Source organism: Myotis myotis, unplaced genomic scaffold (genome assembly GCF_014108235.1).
Source record: "Myotis myotis isolate mMyoMyo1 unplaced genomic scaffold, mMyoMyo1.p scaffold_m19_p_5, whole genome shotgun sequence".
NCBI classification, from domain to species: Eukaryota; Metazoa; Chordata; class Mammalia; order Chiroptera; family Vespertilionidae; genus Myotis; species Myotis myotis.
In genome coordinates, this window is record NW_023416357.1 from 98936845 (window position 1) to 98958651 (window position 21807).

The 21807-nt window shown below is 47.4% G+C and overlaps 1 protein-coding gene across 4 annotated transcripts in view; it reads right to left on the reverse strand.

The window, feature by feature from the left end:
- RBFOX1 (RNA binding fox-1 homolog 1) overlaps positions 1-21807 on the reverse strand; it is a 2058026-nt gene that overhangs the window by 1779570 nt on the left and 256649 nt on the right. For all 4 annotated transcript variants that reach the window (XM_036309606.1, XM_036309603.1, XM_036309602.1 and 1 more), the window contains exon 2: positions 9274-9333. In XM_036309606.1, coding sequence (XP_036165499.1) covers positions 9274-9333 — 60 coding nt within the window. The remainder of the gene's footprint in view (positions 1-9273; positions 9334-21807) is intronic.

Sequence of the window (21807 nt, forward strand, 5' to 3'; positions counted from 1 at the left end):
GGCAGGTTCAGGTGTGTCTGGGCTCACCACTGCAGCCTCAGCAGCCACACAGGGCCTGGCACATGGTGTGTGCCCAATATTGGGTGGATGGAAAGGTGGGTGGGTGAATGGTTAGGTGGGTGGGAGGGTGGATAGGTGGATGAATGAGTGAGTGCACGAATCACTGGTTTTTGTTGCCCTTGGTTTCTGAGATTATTTTTTACCAATTAGAAGAAGTTGAGGACATCAAAATAGAAAGTAAAAGGCTATTGAAGAGCTACCACATGACCCAACAATCTCACTCCTGGGTATATACCCCCAAAACTCAAAATCATTTATACACAAAGATATATGCACTCCTATGTTCATTGCAGCATTATTCGCGGTGGCCAAGAGTTGGAAACAGCCAAAGTGCCCTACAATAGAGGACTGGATAAAGAAGATGTGGTACATGTATACAATGGAGTACTACGCGGCCATAAGAAAGGATGAAAGAGCGTCATTTACAACAACATGGATGGACCTTGAGAACATTATGCGAAGTGAAATAAGTTAAAAAAAAAAAAAAAGCTAAGAACTATATGATTTAACTCATGTGTAGAATATAAAACTGAAACTTATGAACACAAACAGCAGTGTGGTGGTTGCCAGAGGGAAGGAGAGATGGGGGAAGAAAGGGGTCCTAATATGAGGTGACAGGAGATTTGACTTTGGGTGGTGGGCACATGGTCCTATATACAGATGTTGTAAATTAGTAATCCGCACATGAAACCTATATGTTCATGTTGAATGATGTCACCCCAATAAAATTAAAAAATAAAATGTAAAAAATAAATAAGGCTATTGAAGGGTAAGAAAAGGCAAGGTTGGAGCCAAAAAGAGCAGCAATGGTGCTGATGGGGAGGCAGGCCTGTCAATCCATTCATTCACTCACTCACTCAGTTAGAATGTGCTGTGCTCCCATGCTGCACACACAGGAGCTGGGTGGTCTGGGGGTACAGCGAGCTGCTGGGGGCTGCCTGGTGGACGAGGATTTGGATTCAGATCATGAGGTCTCACCTGCTTTGGCCACCTTGGCCAAACATCTCTCAATGCTTGACAGCTGTCGATATTCCAGGGTCATACTGCCTGTTGTCCCCACAGAAGGGAAATACAGCCCTGGTGGACAAAAGCCTGGAGAATGACCTGCCCTTGGCCTCAGCAGGATGACTTCTCTCTAGCACAGGGAATGGCGGGCATTCACATTCCTCTCCCGTCGCAGTGAGCGATGGAGGGCAGAAGTTGGCTCAGTGTGTTTTGCTGGTAATAGTATAGGCTGATGGCATATTGGAAATTCACATTTAAAATACATCTCTCCTCTCTGTAAAATGAGATAGCATCTACCGATCTGGGTAACGACATCTAACGTAAATCCAAGCCTCGGGCTGGGAGCAGGGGTCCAGGCAGGGTCCAGCATGTTCTAGGAGGTCCGGCCCATTTCCACACGAATCACAGAGCCCTCTCCCCTCCCTCCAGTCATTTCATTTCTTAGCAAAATAATTACTGAGAATATTGAACTACCTTACAGAGACGTATTTACTCCCCTTATCTTCCCTCCGTCTCTCTTGATTAAAAGCTATGTGTGATATTTGTAGTTATCAAACATCAATATTTGGCATGGATTTGTGGAATGGAGATGAGGGGAGAGGAAGGAACCTGACCATTTTTATAAAGGGTAAAACCTTGCGCAAACAGGCTGCATTTCTTATTAGGGGCACTAAAGAGCAGAGACTCATTTCAGAAGGGAAGAGCCGGACTGCACCCGGCAGGCTTTGTGAAACCAATGATCAGGACTCAAAATTAGATTCCAGATTTCATCAGGGAAGTCAGTTCCGTCAGAGGGCAGGCAAAGGGGTGAGGCTTATGCCTCCTGCCTGACAACTGTTAAAGCTGCTATGGCGGCAGCCTAGTCCTCGGAGCAGGAATAACCCAGCACTGGAACTGGGCACAGGTGAAATAACAGTAATATTAAGAGTCGTGCTTCCCAGTGCCCACCCTTAAGCTTCTATCTACCTATAGTCACTCATTTAATTCTCACAACAACCTGATTTATCAACCCCGTTCTACAGATGTGAAAAGTGTGGCACTGATCGGTCCAGCTGTGTGTCCAAAGGGCCCAGCTGCTTGCCCAGGAGGCCCAGCTGCTTGTCCAGGCTCCCGCAAGGTGAGTGGCTGAGCTGGGAGGCAATGCCTCTACTGCACTGCTCTCCCTCATGTGGTCATTCCCAGACACGGGCCTCTCCACAGCCTAGCCGGCTGCTCAGAACACATGGCACACATGTTAGTTTAGGACCCGCTGCCATTCTGGAGGAGAGTCCGTACTCAGGCCCCCCATTCCTGACTAGCTGGCGGCCTTCACCAAGTTAGCGGAGACCCAGGGTGCCCCTGTGTGAAGTGGGGGAGGAGATAATGACACCTGCCCCTTGGGGTGTTGTGACGATTCATAGCACATGCATTCCAGGCGCATTCATTTCCATTGCTGGGAGAGATCATTTGTAGAGCCACTTTGGAAAACTTTTGGGTAGTATCTACTAAAACTAAACACGTGTCTATTCTGTGACCAAACAAATATATCTCTTAGTACATTCCCAAGAGAAATGGGTGCATATGTCCCTCAAACAATAGCTACATGAGTGTACAGAGCCCCAAACTAAAAACAATGCAGTCGTTCATCAGTGGGAGGACAGACTAATTAATTATGGCACAATGACACAATGGAATACTGCTGAACAATTTAAATTCACACGTGCAATAACACGACTGAACCTCTTAGGGGTGCTGTTGAGAGAAAACAGGCGGATGCCTGTGTACTGGGAGGGCCATTTACATGAAGTGCATGAATGAGCAAAATCAATTTCTGGTGATAAGATTCAGGAGAGTAGCCAGAAAAAGGTAGTATTGACAGGGGAGAGGCATGAGGGAGCCTTTGGAGGTGCCCCCAATCAATAAGACTGATTCTTTCATTGCCCCATTCATTTCAGAAACAGCATTTATTGAGCACCCACTGTGTTTTAAGCACTCCCTGGGGAGGTGGGGAGAAGACAGGTCCTTCCCAACCTGAAGTTCAATGCTGACATTGGAAACCTGTCAGTGTCACTCTCTCTGCCGGGGGCACAGCCGTCCTCAGGAATTTGGGGAAATCGCTAAAAAGATTTCCCCCTTTATCTGGCAGGAAGCGGTGGGCAGAAACGGCAGAGAAGCTCAGCAGAGCGGCAGACCCCTGCATGCACTGTGCCTGAGGTCGGAGCGCCACTTAGCATTTCATCCTGGCAAGCCTGGCTGCTTTAATCAGGATCACGTGGCCAGAGCCATGTGTGACACTTCGAAGGGAAAGAATTTAAGCCTCCATGTCTCACTGCCCGGAGTATCAGCTTTGTCCTTCTGCTCTTAATGCTGTTATCTCATCCGCACACTTGGTTTTCTGCTGAGCAGACGCTCTAGAAAGGCACATTAGCAGGGAGAAGCAGTGCGTGCTGAGAAACCTGGGTCGAGCTGCTGACCCTCCTGCTCCGGAAGCCTGCTCCAGTGGGTGTGGGTGTGAAAAAGCCTGTGAGGAGCCAAGGCTCCTAAGCCAGGTCCCAGGGGGATCTTTCTAAAATGCAAAGCGGATCAAGATAATCACTAGCTTAAAGCCCTCCAGTGGCCCCACACCAATCACAGCATAAACTCAACTCCTTGCCCACCTTGGAGCAGCAGGGAATGCCTGCTGCTCCTGCCCATCCCCAACCTCTCCTCCTCCGGGTCCAAGCCATGCCCGCACTGCTCCTTCCACCAGGACCCCACCCCTCACAGCCAGTGTGAAGGCTGCCCTTGTCCTTCAAGACTCTCAGTGTCACCTCTTCCGTGAAGCCTTCTCTGATCACCTAGTTATGCCACCACTTCATCTTCTATCTTCACTAAGAAGCAATCAGATTGTGCCTTGGTTCTGGGTTTCTTTGTACTCATTTTTCTTTCCTTTCCTTGTAGACTGTAAGCCCTTTGAGGAAAGGGTCGGGTCCTATTCATCTTTGTATGTCCCAACTCTTAGCAGGGAATACAAAAGAGTTTATTAAAGGAAAGGAGGGTTAGAGGGAGGGACAGAAGAAAAGGTGAGGTGAGAAAGGGAGGAATAGAAGGCAGAGGGCATCTAGTGGACGAGGAAACTCAATGCAATCAACAGGATTGAGGACAAATTTTTGGACAGGCTTCTCCTATGGATCTTGGTGGATGACTAGGAATCTGGACAGTTAGATTTAAGGGGAGAGCTCTCACAGAGGGGAGAACCTACACAGGGTCCACAGTCAGGAAGATGGCTCACAGAGACAGGAGGGCTGGGGGAGGAGTGGAGAGGTGGCAAGATGGGGGCCAAGCGCCAACGTAGGGTCAGAGGACTCTGCACTCTGCTCTTACAGCTATCAGTCTCACGGCTAGCAATGCAGCCTGCAGGAGAGTCAGGTCAAGCAGGTGAGGGCCAGGTGAAGAGGGAGAGCCGGAAGATAACCCAGATGCTGTGTAATGAGAGTGTGGACCAGAGCACTGGGGATATGCCTAGGGGAGAGTGGATAAGCTTTGCTGATTTCAGACTGGGGGTGAGAGCGGGAGTCACAAAGGATGCTGGGGACAAGGAGGATGGCGATACCTTAAGTATACAGGAAGAGAAGTAATCGAAGAGGTGGCTGCTAGGCAGCTCCAAGTTGACTACTGGGGGTCTCCATGAGACACCTGGCATTGGGATGGGTGGCACCTGTCTGCACTGTCCCCTCCTGTGCCCAGGTGGACATTAGTAATTGATGGTGTCACTCTCTCCTGCTGAGGACAGAAATGGCCTTAGGGCCACTCCTATTTGACTGGCATCTCTAAGTGGTGTTTTCCCTATTTCCCATACCTCCTCACAGGCATCATAACCTGGGGTCGGGGGATTGAGAGCTGAAAGACCTGGTTGGCCTTCATTGTCCCGAAGAGGAAGCTGAGGTCCTCAGAGAGAGGGGGATGAGGTGGTTGGGGAGGGCAGGGGGCAGAGCTGGGGACAGAATCCCCCACTGAGCCAAAGCTCCTGCTCATGCGTTCGGCTGCCTCTCAGACCGTAAATCAGGGTACAGGCCTGGCAGCTCTCACAGTAATTATGACCCAGAGCACCGAAGACCGATGAACCTGCCTCAAGAAGAAACTGGCTCCTTTTACTTTTTCTTTTAGAATCAGGCATCAGACCTTAGTCAATTCCCAGTGGAATAAAGGCTGGGCGAGCGGTTGAGTGGGTGTGCTTGGCGGGGATGCAGAGAAGGGAATGGAATATAGGACTGCGGTGATTTCTTCCTTGGGCTTCACAGCCATCCCTCTGAACAGCATGGATCACTTTTGTTAAATTCCAAAAGGTGGCAGCATTCCATTATTCATTTGCTGCTGAGGCTGCAGCAGGGAACATCCTACAGAATGGACATGGGGATGAAGTTAAGACACCCAGATGGCAGGAGGTCAGGACAGCTGGACAGCCCAACACTGACCGGAAGGCTGGTGCTAGGGGATGAAGGGAGGATGCTGGGTGGAAAGGCGCTGGAGAGGTGCACCTGCCCCAAGACACCAAGAGAGCCTCACCTTGGAACTTTCTTAGCACAGGCTCTGGGCGTACAGACCCAGGTTGACGCCAGGTATCACCCCCTCCTCTAGAGTGTGGGTAAGACCTGTGACCTGCTACGAACCAACAGAGAAGATGACTGGGATGCCAGTCCCACGACTGTGTTAGAACATAGGTGTATGAGACATCACCTTGCTGGCCTTCCTTAGAGAGCGCCCCCAGCTGGCCCTGAGGAAGCAAGCTGCCATAGTGTGAACCACCATGAGGGGCCACGTGGCCGGGCACTGCGGGCAGCCTAGGAGCAGAGGCCCCCATCCTGCAGCTGCAAGGACCTACATTCTCCCAACAACCAATGAGCACGGAAGGGGACCCTACACTCCAGATGAGACCCCGCCCAGCCAATGCCTGGTTTGCAGCCTGTGAGATACTGAGTAGAGGGCCCAGTGCTTTGCACATGGGTGATGAGTGGGTGTTGTTTTAAGCTAAGTTTCGGGTGATATTTTATTCAGCAAAGGAAAATGAATACAGTCTATTTCAGTTAAGAAAAGTGTAGAGGTTATGAAATACGGCTCTGAAATGAGGCAGAGCAAAATGGAAAGTGGGCTCTGCACTTAACTGCACTATGTCTCCAGTATTGTCACGGAAGAGGGAAAACGAGAGTGCAATGTCCTTCTGGCTGGAGCAGTGTCACCTCCATTTGCTTATGACATTAACTCCAAAGCCAAGCCCAGGATGGAGTGTGAACCTCCCTGTTTTGGCCTCATTTCCAAAATGCCTTTCATCATGTGGGCATTTGACCACAGATCACCCCAACATTTAGAGACAAGTCCATGCCATGTATCCAGGGTGTCACCTCAACACAACCACTTCATCCGGTGCTTAAGCAAAACTCCAATCCGCTCTAATATTCAAGGAAAGTGTGGCTGCCTTCGATGCATCCAGGAACAGAAAGGCTGGCCTCCAAGCTGGCCTCCTTCAGTGGAATCTTTTCCAAGTAACTGACCAGGTGTGATTTTTTCCCCTTTCCTGCTGACTCCAGAATCAATCGCACATCTAAGGTGTTCCCCAAAATGTTCCTTGCACCACTGAACAGAACCAGGTGGCCTTACCCTCAGCTCAACTCAGCTCAGGCCACAGTCTAATCCAAAACGGCTGGTCACAACATGCTGCCACTAACAGAGGTCACAGAAATGATTGCTTCTACCTGTGACACATTGGGTGGGAGGCTGACCCCTGGGTTCCAGCCTAAAGGACACAGAACAGCAGCACTGTGAGGGTCGGGTTGGTGGGGGGGAGAAGGAGAGGGTTAGGGTCGTCAGATCTTTGCAGCATGAATCTTAAAATCCTGCAGCCTCCTGTAGGGAAACAAGCAGAATAGAATCTTTGCTTCCAGTAGAGAGAACCTATCACCTTAATGAGGTGGTGCTAGGAGCCAGGACTATCAAACCTAACCCAACCCAAGAAAGCTGAAAATCCACAGGTGCTCTTCTAAGCTCCTGGAAAACCGACAGACCTCAGCCACCTTTGGTCCTGTTGTGGGCAATAGCATTTAAGGTGGGGACGTTTTCTCCCTACTTCTCAACTATTTTCCCTTCAAAAGCTCCTTCAACTTTAAGACACTGGTAAGTGACTTTCCTGCCACAGGCTCTATTTTTCCATCTGTAAAATGGGTTTAGTGTCTTTATGCTTTCTTTTCATAGACCTGATGTGAGGTTACAAGAATCTTGTATGGAACTATTAAGACATAGTACTTTAAAATTATGAGAAGTATGGTAGCCAACCTCCAAAGTGGCCTAAACAACCCTCTGGGCATTTACGTCAGTGTGTAGGCCCTATCACAATTTCATCAGGGATGGTTGGCAGGAGGGATGGAGTGCAGCAGAGGTGATGGCAGTGTGACTTCTGAGGACAGGTCATAAAAGGGGTCCTGCCCCCGCCCTCAGATTTCTTACTCTAGGGGAAGCCCCTAGCCATGTCATAAGGACACTCAGCAGCTTTAAAGAGACACTCACACAGGAGAAGCTAAGGCCACCTGACAATGACATCATAAGTGAGCCATCCTGGAAGTGGATCCTATAGCCCAGTCAAGCCTTCTGATGACAGCAGTCCCAGCTCATGAGAGACCTTGAGCCAGAGCCATCCATCTAAGCCATTCCCAGGTTCTGAACCCGCGGAAACTGTGAGATCATGTTAGTCCTTTTAAACCACTAAGGTCCAGGGTAAATGTTTTAAGTGGCAAGAGATAATGAATACACTTTCTTCCTCCGTAAATCATTTCCACACACACAACACAGGAAGACTATTTCACAGGATTGGTGTGAAGATACAAGGCTGGTCCCCAGTGACAGGCTGAGCCAGAGGGGGAGTCCAGCCTGTGGGACTTTGGATGCACTAGTTCACTTCACTGGAGTTTGGGTTTCCCATCCACAAAATGAAGATAGAAACAGCACTTACCTAATGGGGTCATTGTGGGGACTTAATGAGAACAGAGATGAAATACTTAGTCAACTTCAAAGTGGGACAAAAAAATGTCGGTTGTATGATTGTCATTTCTCATCATCTTACCTCTTCTTCCTTCTTCTCTCGGCATCACAGGTGAACACTTCTTTCAGGTGATCCAGAAATTTATTATAAAACCCCAGCCTCAAAAGTCATTTTAGGGAACAGACAGAGGCCAAGAGATGAGTTCATGGAGAGTCGAGTTTGTGCCAAGTACCAGAACAGATGGGGCACACTGTAGAGGAAGCATGACAAATGCAGGGCACACATATGGACACTACTCAGGGTCACACGAGCAGCTTTTGATAAAAGAATTTACTCTCAGCCATTCACTTATCACTATCACAATGTCCTCCCATGGCTACATCATTATTTCCAAACTCTTTTTCCATACTATTTTTTTCTTTAAATCAACTCACCCTTTTTACTTAAATATTTTCAAAAGAAATTTCATACCCACTATAAATGGAAAGCCAGTTTCGCTTGCTATAAAGATAATCATAAAACTAAATACATAATGATCACTACAAAACAACAAAAGTCCGTGAGCCCTTCAATCATCACACGGTCACCAGCAGTACACAAACACCACCCTGTGGGACGGACCACGAGGATACACATTCAGGAGCGTCTGGCGGGAGTGTTTGGGGAACAGTGGTGCAGGGAGCACCTGTGATCTCTGCTGCTGTCACCGATGCCTGGACGACTGGTGGAGAAGGCGCAGGCATCCACACCACCAACACCCACAATCACCTGCCCTAGGACCACAAGTCCAATGCCATGATGCGGGCCCCAAAGCACTCAGCAAGCACCCCATGGGGACAATCAAATGATATTAAACTTCCTCCCCATTTCCCAGCGCCTTGGGGTATATCCTCACATCCAGAAGTAAAGACGAGCCCGCAGCCCCACCATCAGTCACTGATCCCCCAGATCTGCTCCCAAAGGAGCTGGCCTTTCCCAAAAGGGGAGCTCAGCTTTCCTATCAGGTTCCACAAGGGCTGACTCTGGCCCCAGGTGCTTCCTAATAGAAATTCTGTGACCGCTTGGGAACCTTGATTCCCCTCAAGCCCAGCTACTGCTCCAGCAAGATTGGTTTCAGGTGCAAACCACTGCTGGTGATTGATGACGGAGCCCAGGGAGGCTGAACAGGGTGCAGAAGCAGTTTCAAAATCGAATCTGGTCAGCAAAACGCATCTACTTACCGAGTCCTGCGGACTGTTCCTGGCACTGGAGAGGAGGGCTGAATTTTCAGGGTCGTAGTCCTGGCAAAAAATAAGAACAAAGAGGTGGGGGGCCCACAGTGAGAGAATAGTTCCAATTTGGAATAACCCCAAGAGTCTTGAGACCTTCAGCCACAATCATTCATTCATTCATTCATTCATTCATTCATATTCACTCTCTCTTGCCCCCTCCCCCGTGACCTGCACTGCCCAATGCCAAGTACAGCAGCTACAAGCCACATACGGCTTGTCTAAATTCAAATGTGCTATTAGTATAAATTGCACACTGGATTTTGAAGGCTGCATGGGGGAAAAAAGGAATGTAAAATACATCATTAATATTAATATCTCATTAATAGTTTTATATCAATTACATGTTAGAATGATAATATTTAATAATATATAAAAATAAAGTGTATTATTATACTTAAATGTATAAATATATTATGAACATTTAAAATAAAATATATGGTTACAATTAATTTTATCCATTTCTTCTTACTTTTTAATGTGGATACTAGAAAATTTTAAATTGCCTCTGTGGCTGTCCTGACATCTCTGTAAGGCAGCATCTCTAGGTTGTCTCCCAGTGCGGACCCACCCTCACCTGGGCAGCCTCAGAGAGCCACACCCAGCCGCCTGTTCCTGGGTTTGGGGTTGACTTTCTGCTGGTTCACCCCAACAAGAGCTCATGTTAATGGAGCGTCGGTGATGCCGTGTGCTTAGCACTCTTCTGCATTTTCTTCTTTAACCCTCACAAAGATGTAAGGGGAAGATTGCAATCTCATTTTACACAGAAAGGCTGAGAACTTGGCCAAAATAACTCAGCAGAGCTTCAGCAGGGCCAAGAGGTTAAGGATGGATCTTCATCGTCATCATATTCTCCCTCCAATGCCCCATTGCCTCCCCATGAAGCACAGCACACAGCATGTCACAGTCGGTCACCATCCAGCGCTGGGTAGCTGCCCTGCTTCAAAAGTGCCAGCAGGGCCTAAGCTGCATATTTTTCCTCCCTCGAGCCAAGGGCCTCCCCTCCCACATCCCTGAGCCTAAGGTCCAGAGGTCAGCTCTCCTCCTCAGCCCACTGTCCCTCATTGTGCTAATTAGGAGGAGCATAGGGAGACAGAGGGGGCGTGACTCAGTCTGCCTTCCTTGGAAGGTGTTCTCTGCCCTTCCTGCCACTTTTAGACCTTTTTGTGCCCTGTAATTGTGCGGGCACCTGCCCAGATTGGGCCCCCCGCCCTATTAGCACAGTCCCTGTATCATCCTGAACAAAGCACCAACTCTGTGAGCAATCCCCTGTGACCATTCCCCTTCTTACCTTAAAAATGGCAAGAAACACAGAGGTTCTAAGCCAGGTGTGGTAGGGGAAACAGGCGAGATAAGAGATGATGTCTCTCCATCACCCATCACCCTCTCAGGGATTTGTCATGAACTAGGGTGAGCTCCCAGAGAGCAGTGGCAGGTGGCATTAAATGTGACATTATTTTCACTAAAATGACCTTTAAAGGTTTTATCTTTCACATTAAAGGGAGGCCAAGACCAGGGCTGGTTAAAGCCTCCTGATCAGTGGACCTGGGCATGGTGGGTTTCTAGGGATGGAGCCAGTAAGACCTGCAGGGACCCTAGCTCTCTAAATGCCTGCCAGGCTACCCAGCCCCACTGCACCCTACAATGTCCTGACCACAAGGGTGTGATGCCCCTGAAGGAGTCTGGGGGCCAAGAGAAAGAAGGCAGTTTGAGGAGCCTACGAAGCCAGGTCATAGCCCCTAGGTGACCACAGAAGACACCATAGCACGGAGAGTGCATTTTCCAAGGCAAAAAGTTGAAATAACTCCTTGACACCTGGATTAATTAGATGACATAACATATTCAAGCCAATCATTTAGATTTCCGTCGTCTCAGAGTGGTGGTGATGAAGACCTTCCTAATTATGAACCAAAAGCCATAGAGCAAATGATTCAAAATGTTGAATAATATTTTAGGCGTGAAAAATAAAACCTTAAACAAAATGTAAGACAAAACTTACTGAACAAAGAGCAACTTCCTACATTTATAAAAAGCTCCCCCAAGTCAGTAAGAAAAACATCAATGGAAATCAAAGGGGGGAAGATGAGCCAAGGAGACACCCAGACACGTCACAAGGGAGATGGCAAATGTCTGCTCTGCACATTAAAGGGTCTTCTACTTCACCCACAGCAAGAGATGACAATTAAGACAATGTATTATGTTTACTGAGGCTGGCAAAGATGAAAGTCAGGCATCGTATCGAGGCGATAAGAGTGTAGAGCAGTGATGGCGAACCTTTTGAGCGTGGCGTGTCAGCATTCTGAAAATCCCTAACTCTGGTGCCGTGTCACATATAAAAATTTTTTGATATTTGCAACCATAGTAACACAAAGACTTATATTTTTGACATTTATTTTATATATTTAAATGCCATTTAACAAAGAAAAATCAACCAAAAAAGATGAGTTCACGTGTCAGAGGTGTCAGAGGTTCGCCATCACTGGTGTAGAGAAACATGTATTCTTATACATAGTGGAATTACACATTGCCCAACATTTGAAAACTTGATAATATTTAACTAGCACTTTCATTTCTTGGAATTTCTGCTATAGAATGTCTGCATGTATGGAAAATGACCAATGCCAAAGAGTTATTGAAGTGTATAATTTTTTTAAAACTACAAAATACTGGGAGCAATACTTCCATTATTCAGAGACCAGGTAAGTAAGTTAGGTGCATCCAGACACCCTCAGTAAAATAAGGCGGCAGCTCAATATGGAATGATGGGGATGGACAGTAAAATGCAGAGTGGTAAGTGCGACATGCCACCATCTGCGCATTGTTTTAAGAATATCTGCACATGTGGCATATGCACTGACATGTCCAGAAGGTGGATTTTTTAGGATGCTTTAAAAAATGGCTGATTTTGGAGAGAGGAACTGGCTGAGCAGGATGGGGTAAGTCAGGAAACTCATTTTACTCTTCTGACTCTTAATTGTATATTCTGGGCATGTATTTTCAATGAAAAATATTTATTTTATCCTACAATTTTTATTTTATTTTGTAAAGAAAAATAATTTAAGGGAATAACATATAGCAATACTAGGGGAGTCCTCTGGGTATGGAATTCATTTTTAACGTTTTCTGAAAAAAAAATTTAGCTCACACAATGTGGCAAATGATTTGTGGTTTCTTTGAACAAAGGCCTGACATCGTGGTCTGAATGCAGAAATATTGGCATTAATGGTTTTCACCCAGAAATTCAAACATGTGGCACACAAGTACACTTGCGTTTTTTGTTCCCAGGGCAGGCAGTACTAATCAAGCACTGCACTCTCCTGCTGAGCCCAGGTGCAGTATCAGGATCCAATCCAACACACTCAGAATCTACTCACAGTGACATGCCTGCTGAAATCAAATCCTGTCCTTGAGTACGGTAGGGTAACCACAGGGCAAGGCCCAAAAATCTGGAAGCAGGGTCTCCATTCACATGACTCCTCAGCCTGGGTATGAGTTTATATCACCAGCTTCTCTTGCCCTGCCGGGCCAGCTTCTGAAAATGTCATCTGGGCCCCACCTACCGTCCCAGATCAAACCACCCAGAGCCCTTCTGAGGAGACGCCGGTTAACCTTCAGCAAGGAACTCCCCCATTTCTCCCAACTTAGAAAATTCTGTGTAAATGTCAGATTAAGCTCTTCATTCCTCTGCTTTTAAAATGAGAGATAAAATTTAGCTCCCTATTCCCAGATGTTAAAATCTCTGCTTCTCCCCGGGGCAATGAAATCAATGTGAGTAAGCTCCGCACTTTTTTCCCTCGGAACACGACCACTTCCAGCAATTTATTTGACTGACTATGCCTTCTATTACCATGTAAATTGTTTCAGACTGCAGGGAAAAAAAAGTATTAATCTCCTCTCAGTAAGTCATAAAATAAAGAAATCAATTTCAAGGTCAATTTAGCCCAAATAACACCTGCTGCCCTTTTTTGTTACATGCAGACTCCTCTGAAATGTGAGGCTGTTGTCTAAGGCGTCAACATGCAGCTACAGAAAACTGCTTTACATCAGCCAGGGAAGCACCAGCGGAGACACTGGCCCAGTGGCCCAATGGCTGAGTATGAATGTGGAAACAACAGGGTTAAGAAGACTCAGCAAAATGACCCTCTGCAGGCCAGGGCAGGAGAGTAGAAGGAGATCAACAATGGAGGTCAGAGTTGAATTCAAGACAGGATTCTGGTTGACTTGCTGTGTGATTCCGGAAAAGTTACTTAACCTCTCTGGGCTTCAGAGTCTATACCTGTAAAATTACTTAAAATAAAATGAGGGCTAGGTGATCTTACGGGACCCTTCAGGCCAGTCCTTTGGGGACTCTGTCAGCATTAGACACCCAGGAGAACTGGCCTAGGCAGCCCAGTTTATGCAGCTACACTTCATCAAGAGACAGGGTTGTGTAGTGGTTAAGGGAACAGGCTCTGGGTCTGACTGAGTGTGTCCAAACTGTCTGTTTTCCACTCATGAGCTGCTTGACTCCAGACAAGATACTTACCTCCTAGGCCAGTGATGGCGAACCACTGAGCTCGGCCTGTCAGCATTCTGAAAAACCCTAACTTAACTCTGGTGCCGTGTCACATATAGACATTTTTTGATATTTGCAACCATCGTAAAACAAAGATTTATATTTTTGATATTTATTTTATATATTTAAATGCCATTTAACAAAGAAAAATCAACCAAAAAAATGAGTTCGCGTGTCAGAGGCTCGCCATCACTGGCCTAGGCCCTGAGTTTCTTCCTCTGAAAAATGGGAGTAGTGATATTACTTGTTTCTAAGGGAGAGAACTATCAGACTCATTTAGTGGGTGAGTGACTGGACTTGGGAAGTTACATGACTTGCCCAGGTTTCATAACTTAGACCAGGCAGCTCCAGGCCTGAACCCTGGATCCCATGCATCCAAAGCCATGCACATCCCCTAGGGAGCATTGCCTTTTGGTTTTCCTGGCCCCAAGATGGAGAAGGTACCACGAATCCAGAGCCTCATAGCACACATGAGACTTTCCCTCGCAAACCCCGGGGACAAACAAGGCATTTCCACAGCATGCTCCTATCTCCTCTGCCAGCACCCACAAACCCACCTGATTACAGGTCACAGATGGGGCCAGCCTGTCCCATGGGTGGAACCCCTCCCTTCAGGAGACAGCTTCTCCTCACCTCACCCCACATGCACTCCCCAGCCCTGGCCTTAGATGGCCTCGCATAGAATTTGATTTTTCAACTACACCTAGCAAGTTGGCAAGGTGCCCCTAGGAACCATGATATCCATCCTTCCTTCAATTCAGCCAAAGCCAGCCCTGTGTTCGCACCTGCCCACCTAATCCGCTACATGACTGACTGCCCTGCCTGGGAAATGTCTCCACCTGCAGGATGCCTGCCCCCTCAGCATCCCCATGCTCCTGCCTGAACTCAGATCACTTTCAAGGCAGTGGTTCCCACAAAGGCCTCCCTGACTCCATTTCCTCTCCCCTACAGTGTATTCACTGCTCTGCAGCCAAAGGAGTGATCTCCAGGCATAAACTGGTTCATGTCACTCCCACTCACACACCCTTTCAGCCCCCATGTCATTGGAGCACGGCAGCTTCCTATCGTTTAAGTGGGGGATGCAATGAGAACAGTGGTCCATGAACATGTCCCTCGGTCTTAGAGACACTGAACAGCCCGCATCTGACAATGCTAACTATGATGCAGCTGCTGAGGAAGTGCCCGGCCTCCTGGGAGGCAATGCTAGAAAAGCAACACCAGTTAACTGAGCATTTACTAAGTACCTTCATGTTAAGTGGCAGAAGCTGGTTAAGTGGCAGAAGCTGGTAGGAGAATTGGGCTCTGTGCCACACTTCTCAGCCACTTTGTTTAGAAATAGCTTTATTGAGATAAAATTCATGTAACATAGTACAATTCGCTTATTTAAAGTGTGTAATTTATCGGGGTTTTTTTTTTTTACAGTTATAGATACATCCAACTATCACCACACTTGTTTTTAGAACATTTCATCACCTCCAAAAGAAATACTCTACCTTTCCATTATCACCCCTGTCCCTTCCTACTCCCCAGCCCTCACTGACCATTCACCGACTATCAATTTACCTATTGTGGACAATCGCGAAGTGGAGTCAGATGACATGTGGTGTTCTGTGACTGGCATAATGTTGCCAAGGTCAATTCAAACTGTAGCATTATCAGAATGCACTGTTTTGCGGCTGAAAAACATTCTATTTTATGGACAAATCACATCCTGTTTATTCACAAGTCTCTTGATGGACATTTGGGTTGTTTCCACTTTGGGGCCATTGTGAATAATGCTACTGAAAACATCTGTGTATGTTTTAATGTGGACATGTTTTGTGTCCCCTTGGGTGTCCACCTAGGAGTGGAATTGCTGGGTCAATATGCCGACTCTGTTTAATCGTTTGAGGAACTACCACACTATTTTGCCAAGTGGCTGCATCACTTTATATTCCCACCAGGAACGCAGGAAGTTTCCAATTTCCTTCTGTTCTCATCAACACGTGTTAGGACCTGTGTTTTTGGTTCCAGCCATCCTGGTGGGTGTGACGGGGTAACTGATTGTGGTTTGGATTTGTGTTTTCCTGACAGTAAATGTTGTTGAGCATCTTTTCATGTGCTTGTTGGTCGTTTGCATGTCCTCCTTGGAGAATCGTCTATTCACATCATTTGCCTATTTTTATTTGGGTTGCCCTTTTATAATTGAGTTGTAGGAGTTCTTTATATATTCTAGATACAAGTCCCTTATCAGATATATTATTTGCAAATATTCTCTCCTATTCTTTGGGCTGTCCAGTCGATTCTGAACAATGTCTTACACGAAAGCAGCTTGGTTATGTCGGTTGCAGATAAGCAACCAATGGGGCATGTCACAGCAGCTTTTCAGAGCTTTCTATCCCGGCGCCCCTGGTGGTTAGGACTTTGACATACGTTTTGGGGACCACTATCCATCCCACTGAACACACAAACGAAAAATGCCAAGACTTGAACCCACATAAATCGAGTCAGTCTCACTGGGGGTGAAGCGGGAGTGTGGGTAACTCTTAAATCTCTCCCGGTTGGTGACAGAGTGCAACCGGGCTGTGAACCGCTGGCCTAAGCCCCGAGTAAACGCTGTGGTGGTCCCGGAGGGGGCTGTCTTTTGAGGAGTTAAGGTCACCCCATGGGTGGCAGGACATCTACAAGTAGCAGCGCCAGATTCCCCGTCGTGTGATCCTGTGATTCTCACCTACCATGGCAGCTGCCAGCCCCAAACTGCTCTCTCTAAAGACAGGCAAGTGAGTTGAGACATCGGATATTCACAAAGAAAAACACAGCTCAGTGCAGAGTGTAGCCATGGAGCTGGGACAAAATCTGCAGTTTAAAACCCAACCAAGTCAAAGAGTGGAAACAACCCGAGTGCCCATCAACCAATGAACGGATAACTAAATGCAGCCAGTATAATAATGCAATGGAGCATTATTCAGCCATAAGAAGGAGTAAAAGTCTGATAAATGCTGCAACATGGGCAGACCTGGCAAACACTGTAATAAGTGAAATAAGCCAGACATGTGACATCACGGACCAGAACATACAAGTCTGTAGAGACAGAAAGGTTACTAGTGGTTTCGAGGGGCCAGGGAGAGGAGAATATGGAATAAAACTGCCTAATGGCTACAGAGTTTTATTTTTGGGAAGATAAAAATGTTTGGCACTAGACAGAGGTGCTGGTTGAACAATACTGTGAATGTACTAAATGTCACTGAATTGTTTCTCCTCAAAACAATAATTTTATGTTATGTTAATTTTACCTCAATTTAAAAACAAAAAACCAGGAAAAAAATAATCCCAATAGACTCAGACTTCTGTCACTCTTTTGATGCCTCAACCATATTTTTCAATAAAAAAGAAATATATAAAACCACAGGCTTCTATGTATATCTGTACAATCAAAAGAAGTTTTTTCTTCTGTTCATCTCAAAAGCCATTAAAATTAATAGGGTCTCTATGAATAATGTCTAGTAGTTACCCACTCACTGGATCAAGAAGCAAGTGTGAGTGATAGCCAAACTGTGGTCCCGCTCAGTGCAAGGAGAATTTCACTCCCCTATCAGTAAGTGAGGGGCAGGTAATCAGGTGCAGGGACTGCATCCGACACCCGAGGGTCAGGGACACTCAGGAGAGAACAGCCCACCTGCTTGTGTGGCCCTGCAAGGGGAGATGTTTGAGAATAAACGGGAGAGGGAGGGTAAAAACCAGTCTGGAAAAGAGCGCTTCATTGCTGTGCCCTTGCTAGGAAACTCACGCATGCACAATGTCCATTTGCACATGGGCAACAATATCTGAAAGAGACATAATGAGTCAAGGGAAGATGGGACACAGAATGCTGGGAGATGCCGCATGGAGATAAAGGAGGGCATTAGCGACGCAAGATGAAACTCGGACATATTTCTGGCTGCAGATGCTGAACACAGCACTCAAGTTTTCCCAAGGACGAGAACAGCAGGGGGCTGGGCGAAGGAGCGGGGCGGGGGGGGGGGGGGGTTATTACAGGCACTTTTGCAAAATGAAGCCGGGAGAATGGCAAAACAAATGAAGTGTTAAATAAATACTTCCTGAATGGACTCACCAGGGAGAACACTAAAATTAGGATGTCTGACAAGGGCTTTTTATCCAATCTGCCCAGGATTTCTTCGGGGTTCCTGAGAGAGAAGTTGTCCGTAACCCGTGTGACATCACGGACCATTTGTGCAGAAATGGGATAGTTGGAGCACAGCACACTGAGGAGGCTGCTTACAGGGAAGTGCACTGGACTCAGTGGAAACAGGAGTGCCTGGGGCGGCCTTGAGCTTCTCCCAATCTGGACAGAGGTCTTTGTGAAGGAAGAGGGCACCAGCCAGAGAATCCCTACATCGCAGGGGTAAGAGCATGGGCTCTAGATTCAGGCAACCCAGGGTGGGAGATCCTGCTCTATCTTCTAGTAGATGCATGACCTTGATCAACTCACTCCATCTCCCTGAGCTTCAGCTTTCCCTTCTGTAGAATGGGAATACAGCCTCCATCATAGGTGACTATTCAATGAAACCATTATAAACACCCAATAAATTCTAACTATTATTATCCCATTTTACAGAGAGGTAACCAAGGCTTATTCATGTGTGTGGCATTCTGTGGCTATATTTTTATATGAATCGTATCATTTGATCTCTATGATAACCTATAAGGTTTAAGAGCCAGACTGGACATCTCCCTGGCTGTATGACCTTGTGCATGTTATGTAACCTCTCTGTACCTGAGCTTCATCCTCTGATAAAATGGAGAGAATACTCTCTTCCTCTCCCTTCCTCTCTGAAATCAATAAAAAATATATATATAAAAAAAGGAGAGGCCGAAGCCGGTTTGGCTCAGTGGATAGAGCATCAGCCTGCGGACTGAGAGGTCCCGGGTTCGATTCCGGTCAGGGGCATGTACCTGGGCTGCGGGCACATCCCTGGTGGGGGATGTGCAGGAGGCAGCTGATCGGTGTTTCTCTCTCGTTGATGTTTCTAACTCTCTCTATCTCTCTCCCTTCCTCTCTGTGAAAAATCAATAAAATATATTAAAAAAAAAAAAGGAGAGAATAACAGCACCTTCCCCTGAGGGTCGTTATGAAGCTAAATGAGTTACTGCCTAAAGAATGGAGCCTGGTGCTGGCTCAATAAATGTGACTATCAATGTCATCACTGATATTAGCTCAGCTCTATTAACAAGGCCCAGAGAGGATAAGCAAGTTGCCCAAAGATACCAAGCTTATAGGAGATAGAGTCCGTCTCTACCGGTAGCTCCCACTCTTCTTTCCTGTGTATCACTCAAAAGGCGCTCGGGGCTTAACTGGAGACCGCCTCTTCCGGGGCATTCCTAGGCCCGCCGAGACCCAGCATGGTGTAGAGTGCTGTAGACTCAGAGGAGTCTGGGTTCGAGTCCCAGCTCAGCTCCCACTTTGACCTGTGACTGTGGAGGATTGTTTAACCTCTTGGTCTTTAAGGAGGGGGATCATAATAGCACATCCGCTCCTCCGTAGGTGATAATGAATCCCTGCCATCAGTCGATGTCTTCTGCTGGCTCCAGGCCAGTGCCCTGCGTGGACGGTGAGACTCTGATTTGGCTAAGCTGTGTCTGTACTTTCAGTCAGCTGCTCCTGAGGCATCTGGTCCTTGATGACATAGCCCCTCCTCCTCTTCAGCTCGCCTCTAACCATTGCTCCACACGCCCTGTGTCCCCATGTCCAACAAGAACGGCTTCCTGGGAGTGTGGTCGGAGACTCAGGAGCTCTGTGTGTGAGCCAAGTCCTGGCGATTAGAGCTCCCTGGAGACTGCCTTCCCTGCAGAAGAGCGAGCTGTCAGCTCTTTTAACAGTGAAATAATTGCAAGTTTGAATGTGGAGTCTATGCCGAACAACTGCAATTAGAAGCCACCTTCTGTTCAGAACAACTGCTGCTTAAGTGTAATCCCGGCATCGTGCATAAACCCCAAATGAGTTTCTCCGTTTTGTTTTCAACTGCACTTACTGGGCGATGTCACAAAGTCCTCCACTCCTTTCCTAAAGCTCACATTGTTCCAACCTTGGGGTGGCTTCCCTCTGTTCCTAGGTAGCCCAACTGCCTAACCAGGGCCAGTAGGCTTTGCATATGGTCTGTCCCCACTCACTTCCGCATCCTCTTCCTCCACTCTCTCACTTTATCCTCTCAATCAGAGTTCTAGCTGGACCTGCTGTCACCCTGGCTTGGAAAGCTCTCTAGGTCCAGTCTGCTGTGGAACTCCTATACATCCTTTAGGTCACAGTCCAACCATCACCTCCTCCAGGAAGCCTTCTGTGATGCATCACACTCGGTATGAAACCCCTGTGACATACCCTGGCCATGTCATGTGCATTGTGGCACTTACTAAAGCTTGTGATTAACTTACATTCATTATTTAAATTATTTGCATAATTATTAAGTGGATGGCTGTCTCCCCCATAGAACTGAGTGTCCCATTCATGTCCCTTGAATGCTGCCTTGTTCTAACCCAGTGATGGCGAACCTATGACACGCGTGTCAGAGGTGACATGCGAACTCATTTTTTGGTTGATTTTTCTTTGTTAAATGGCATTTAAATATATAAAATAAATATCAAAAATATAAGTCTTTGTTTTACTATGGTTGCAAATATCAAAAAATTTCTATATGTGACACGGCACCAGAGTTAAGTTAGGGTTTTTCAAAATGCTGACACGCCGAGCTCAAAAGGTTCGCCATCACTGGCCTATGTCTTAGCCAGATTTCTGTTCCTTCATAGAACCTAGGACAGCCCTTGGAGCATGAAAAGTGCTTAGTCTAAAGTGGCAGCGTTTTAAGCAGACTCATGCTTAAGCTTCTATTTTTGTTCCATCAGAAAAATGCAAATACGAGTGCAGGGCAGCTCTTCCCTGTCCTCCTTTGGATCGGGTCAAGCATAGCCTCGGAGGGTTCTTAGTGTGGGTATTTTCACTTACTTAGGAAAATAGACAACCCTTTCCATCTCCCTAAAGACCCACCCAGCCCTGCTCCCGCGGGCATTAGACTAAGGTCAGGGCTGCATGGTCACCAGCTCAGCCTGCAGACCTTCTCCTGGGACATGCCATCGCTTGGCCTTTTCTCACCCCCGTGAGACTGGAAAGGGACAGGGAAGGACCTGCCCGGGTGTATGTTGTTCCAGACTCTGCCGTTTGAGGAATGGGATCATTAAGACAGGTTATGACATAAATGTAATACCATCTGCCAAACAGCCTCCTGCATCTGGGTTGCCCTTGGCTGGAATCCCACCAGTTTGCCTTTAATTAAACCTGAGTGTCAGGAGCCCCACCCTAGGCTGGCGGGAGGACCAGGAGGCACTGCCTGTGAGCAGAGCCAGGGCAGCATCAGGCTCCAAGATGGCTCACGTGGGGAGCGCAAAACCCACACGAAGCAGATGTTTGGAAGCTGAAGGCCTCCGGAGGATAATGACGAGTGTTGAAGCAGGACCAGCTGGAGGAGGTAACCTAGCCAAGCAGCCCTGGCCTTGGTCTGATGCCCGTGTGCTGATGGCCTGGTGCTGGGCAGCATCCAAGTCACTGGTGGCTAAGTGGGGCAGGCTGTGCCACCACGGGGAGAGGGACCACTTCTCTGAGTCCTTGAGAAGATCTGCAAGCTCAGTGGGCAGCTATCCGAACAGACCCTACCAGGGGAAGCTGAAACCGCGCAGCTGGGGGTGTTTCCCACAAACCCCATCACCAGTCTCTGCAGCTGCTTCCGAGTCAGAACCAGTGCTCCCGAAACCCAGAAGAGCAAGACTCTCCAGGTGCAGCCCATACCCACCCATCCAGGGCTGGGGTCCTTCCTTCCGCACCCCATCACTGTGCTGGTCCAGGGAGGCCGGTGCAGGGAGAGAGGCGGGCTCCCCACCCTCCGGGGCTTCCTGTCTGTTGTGGGAGA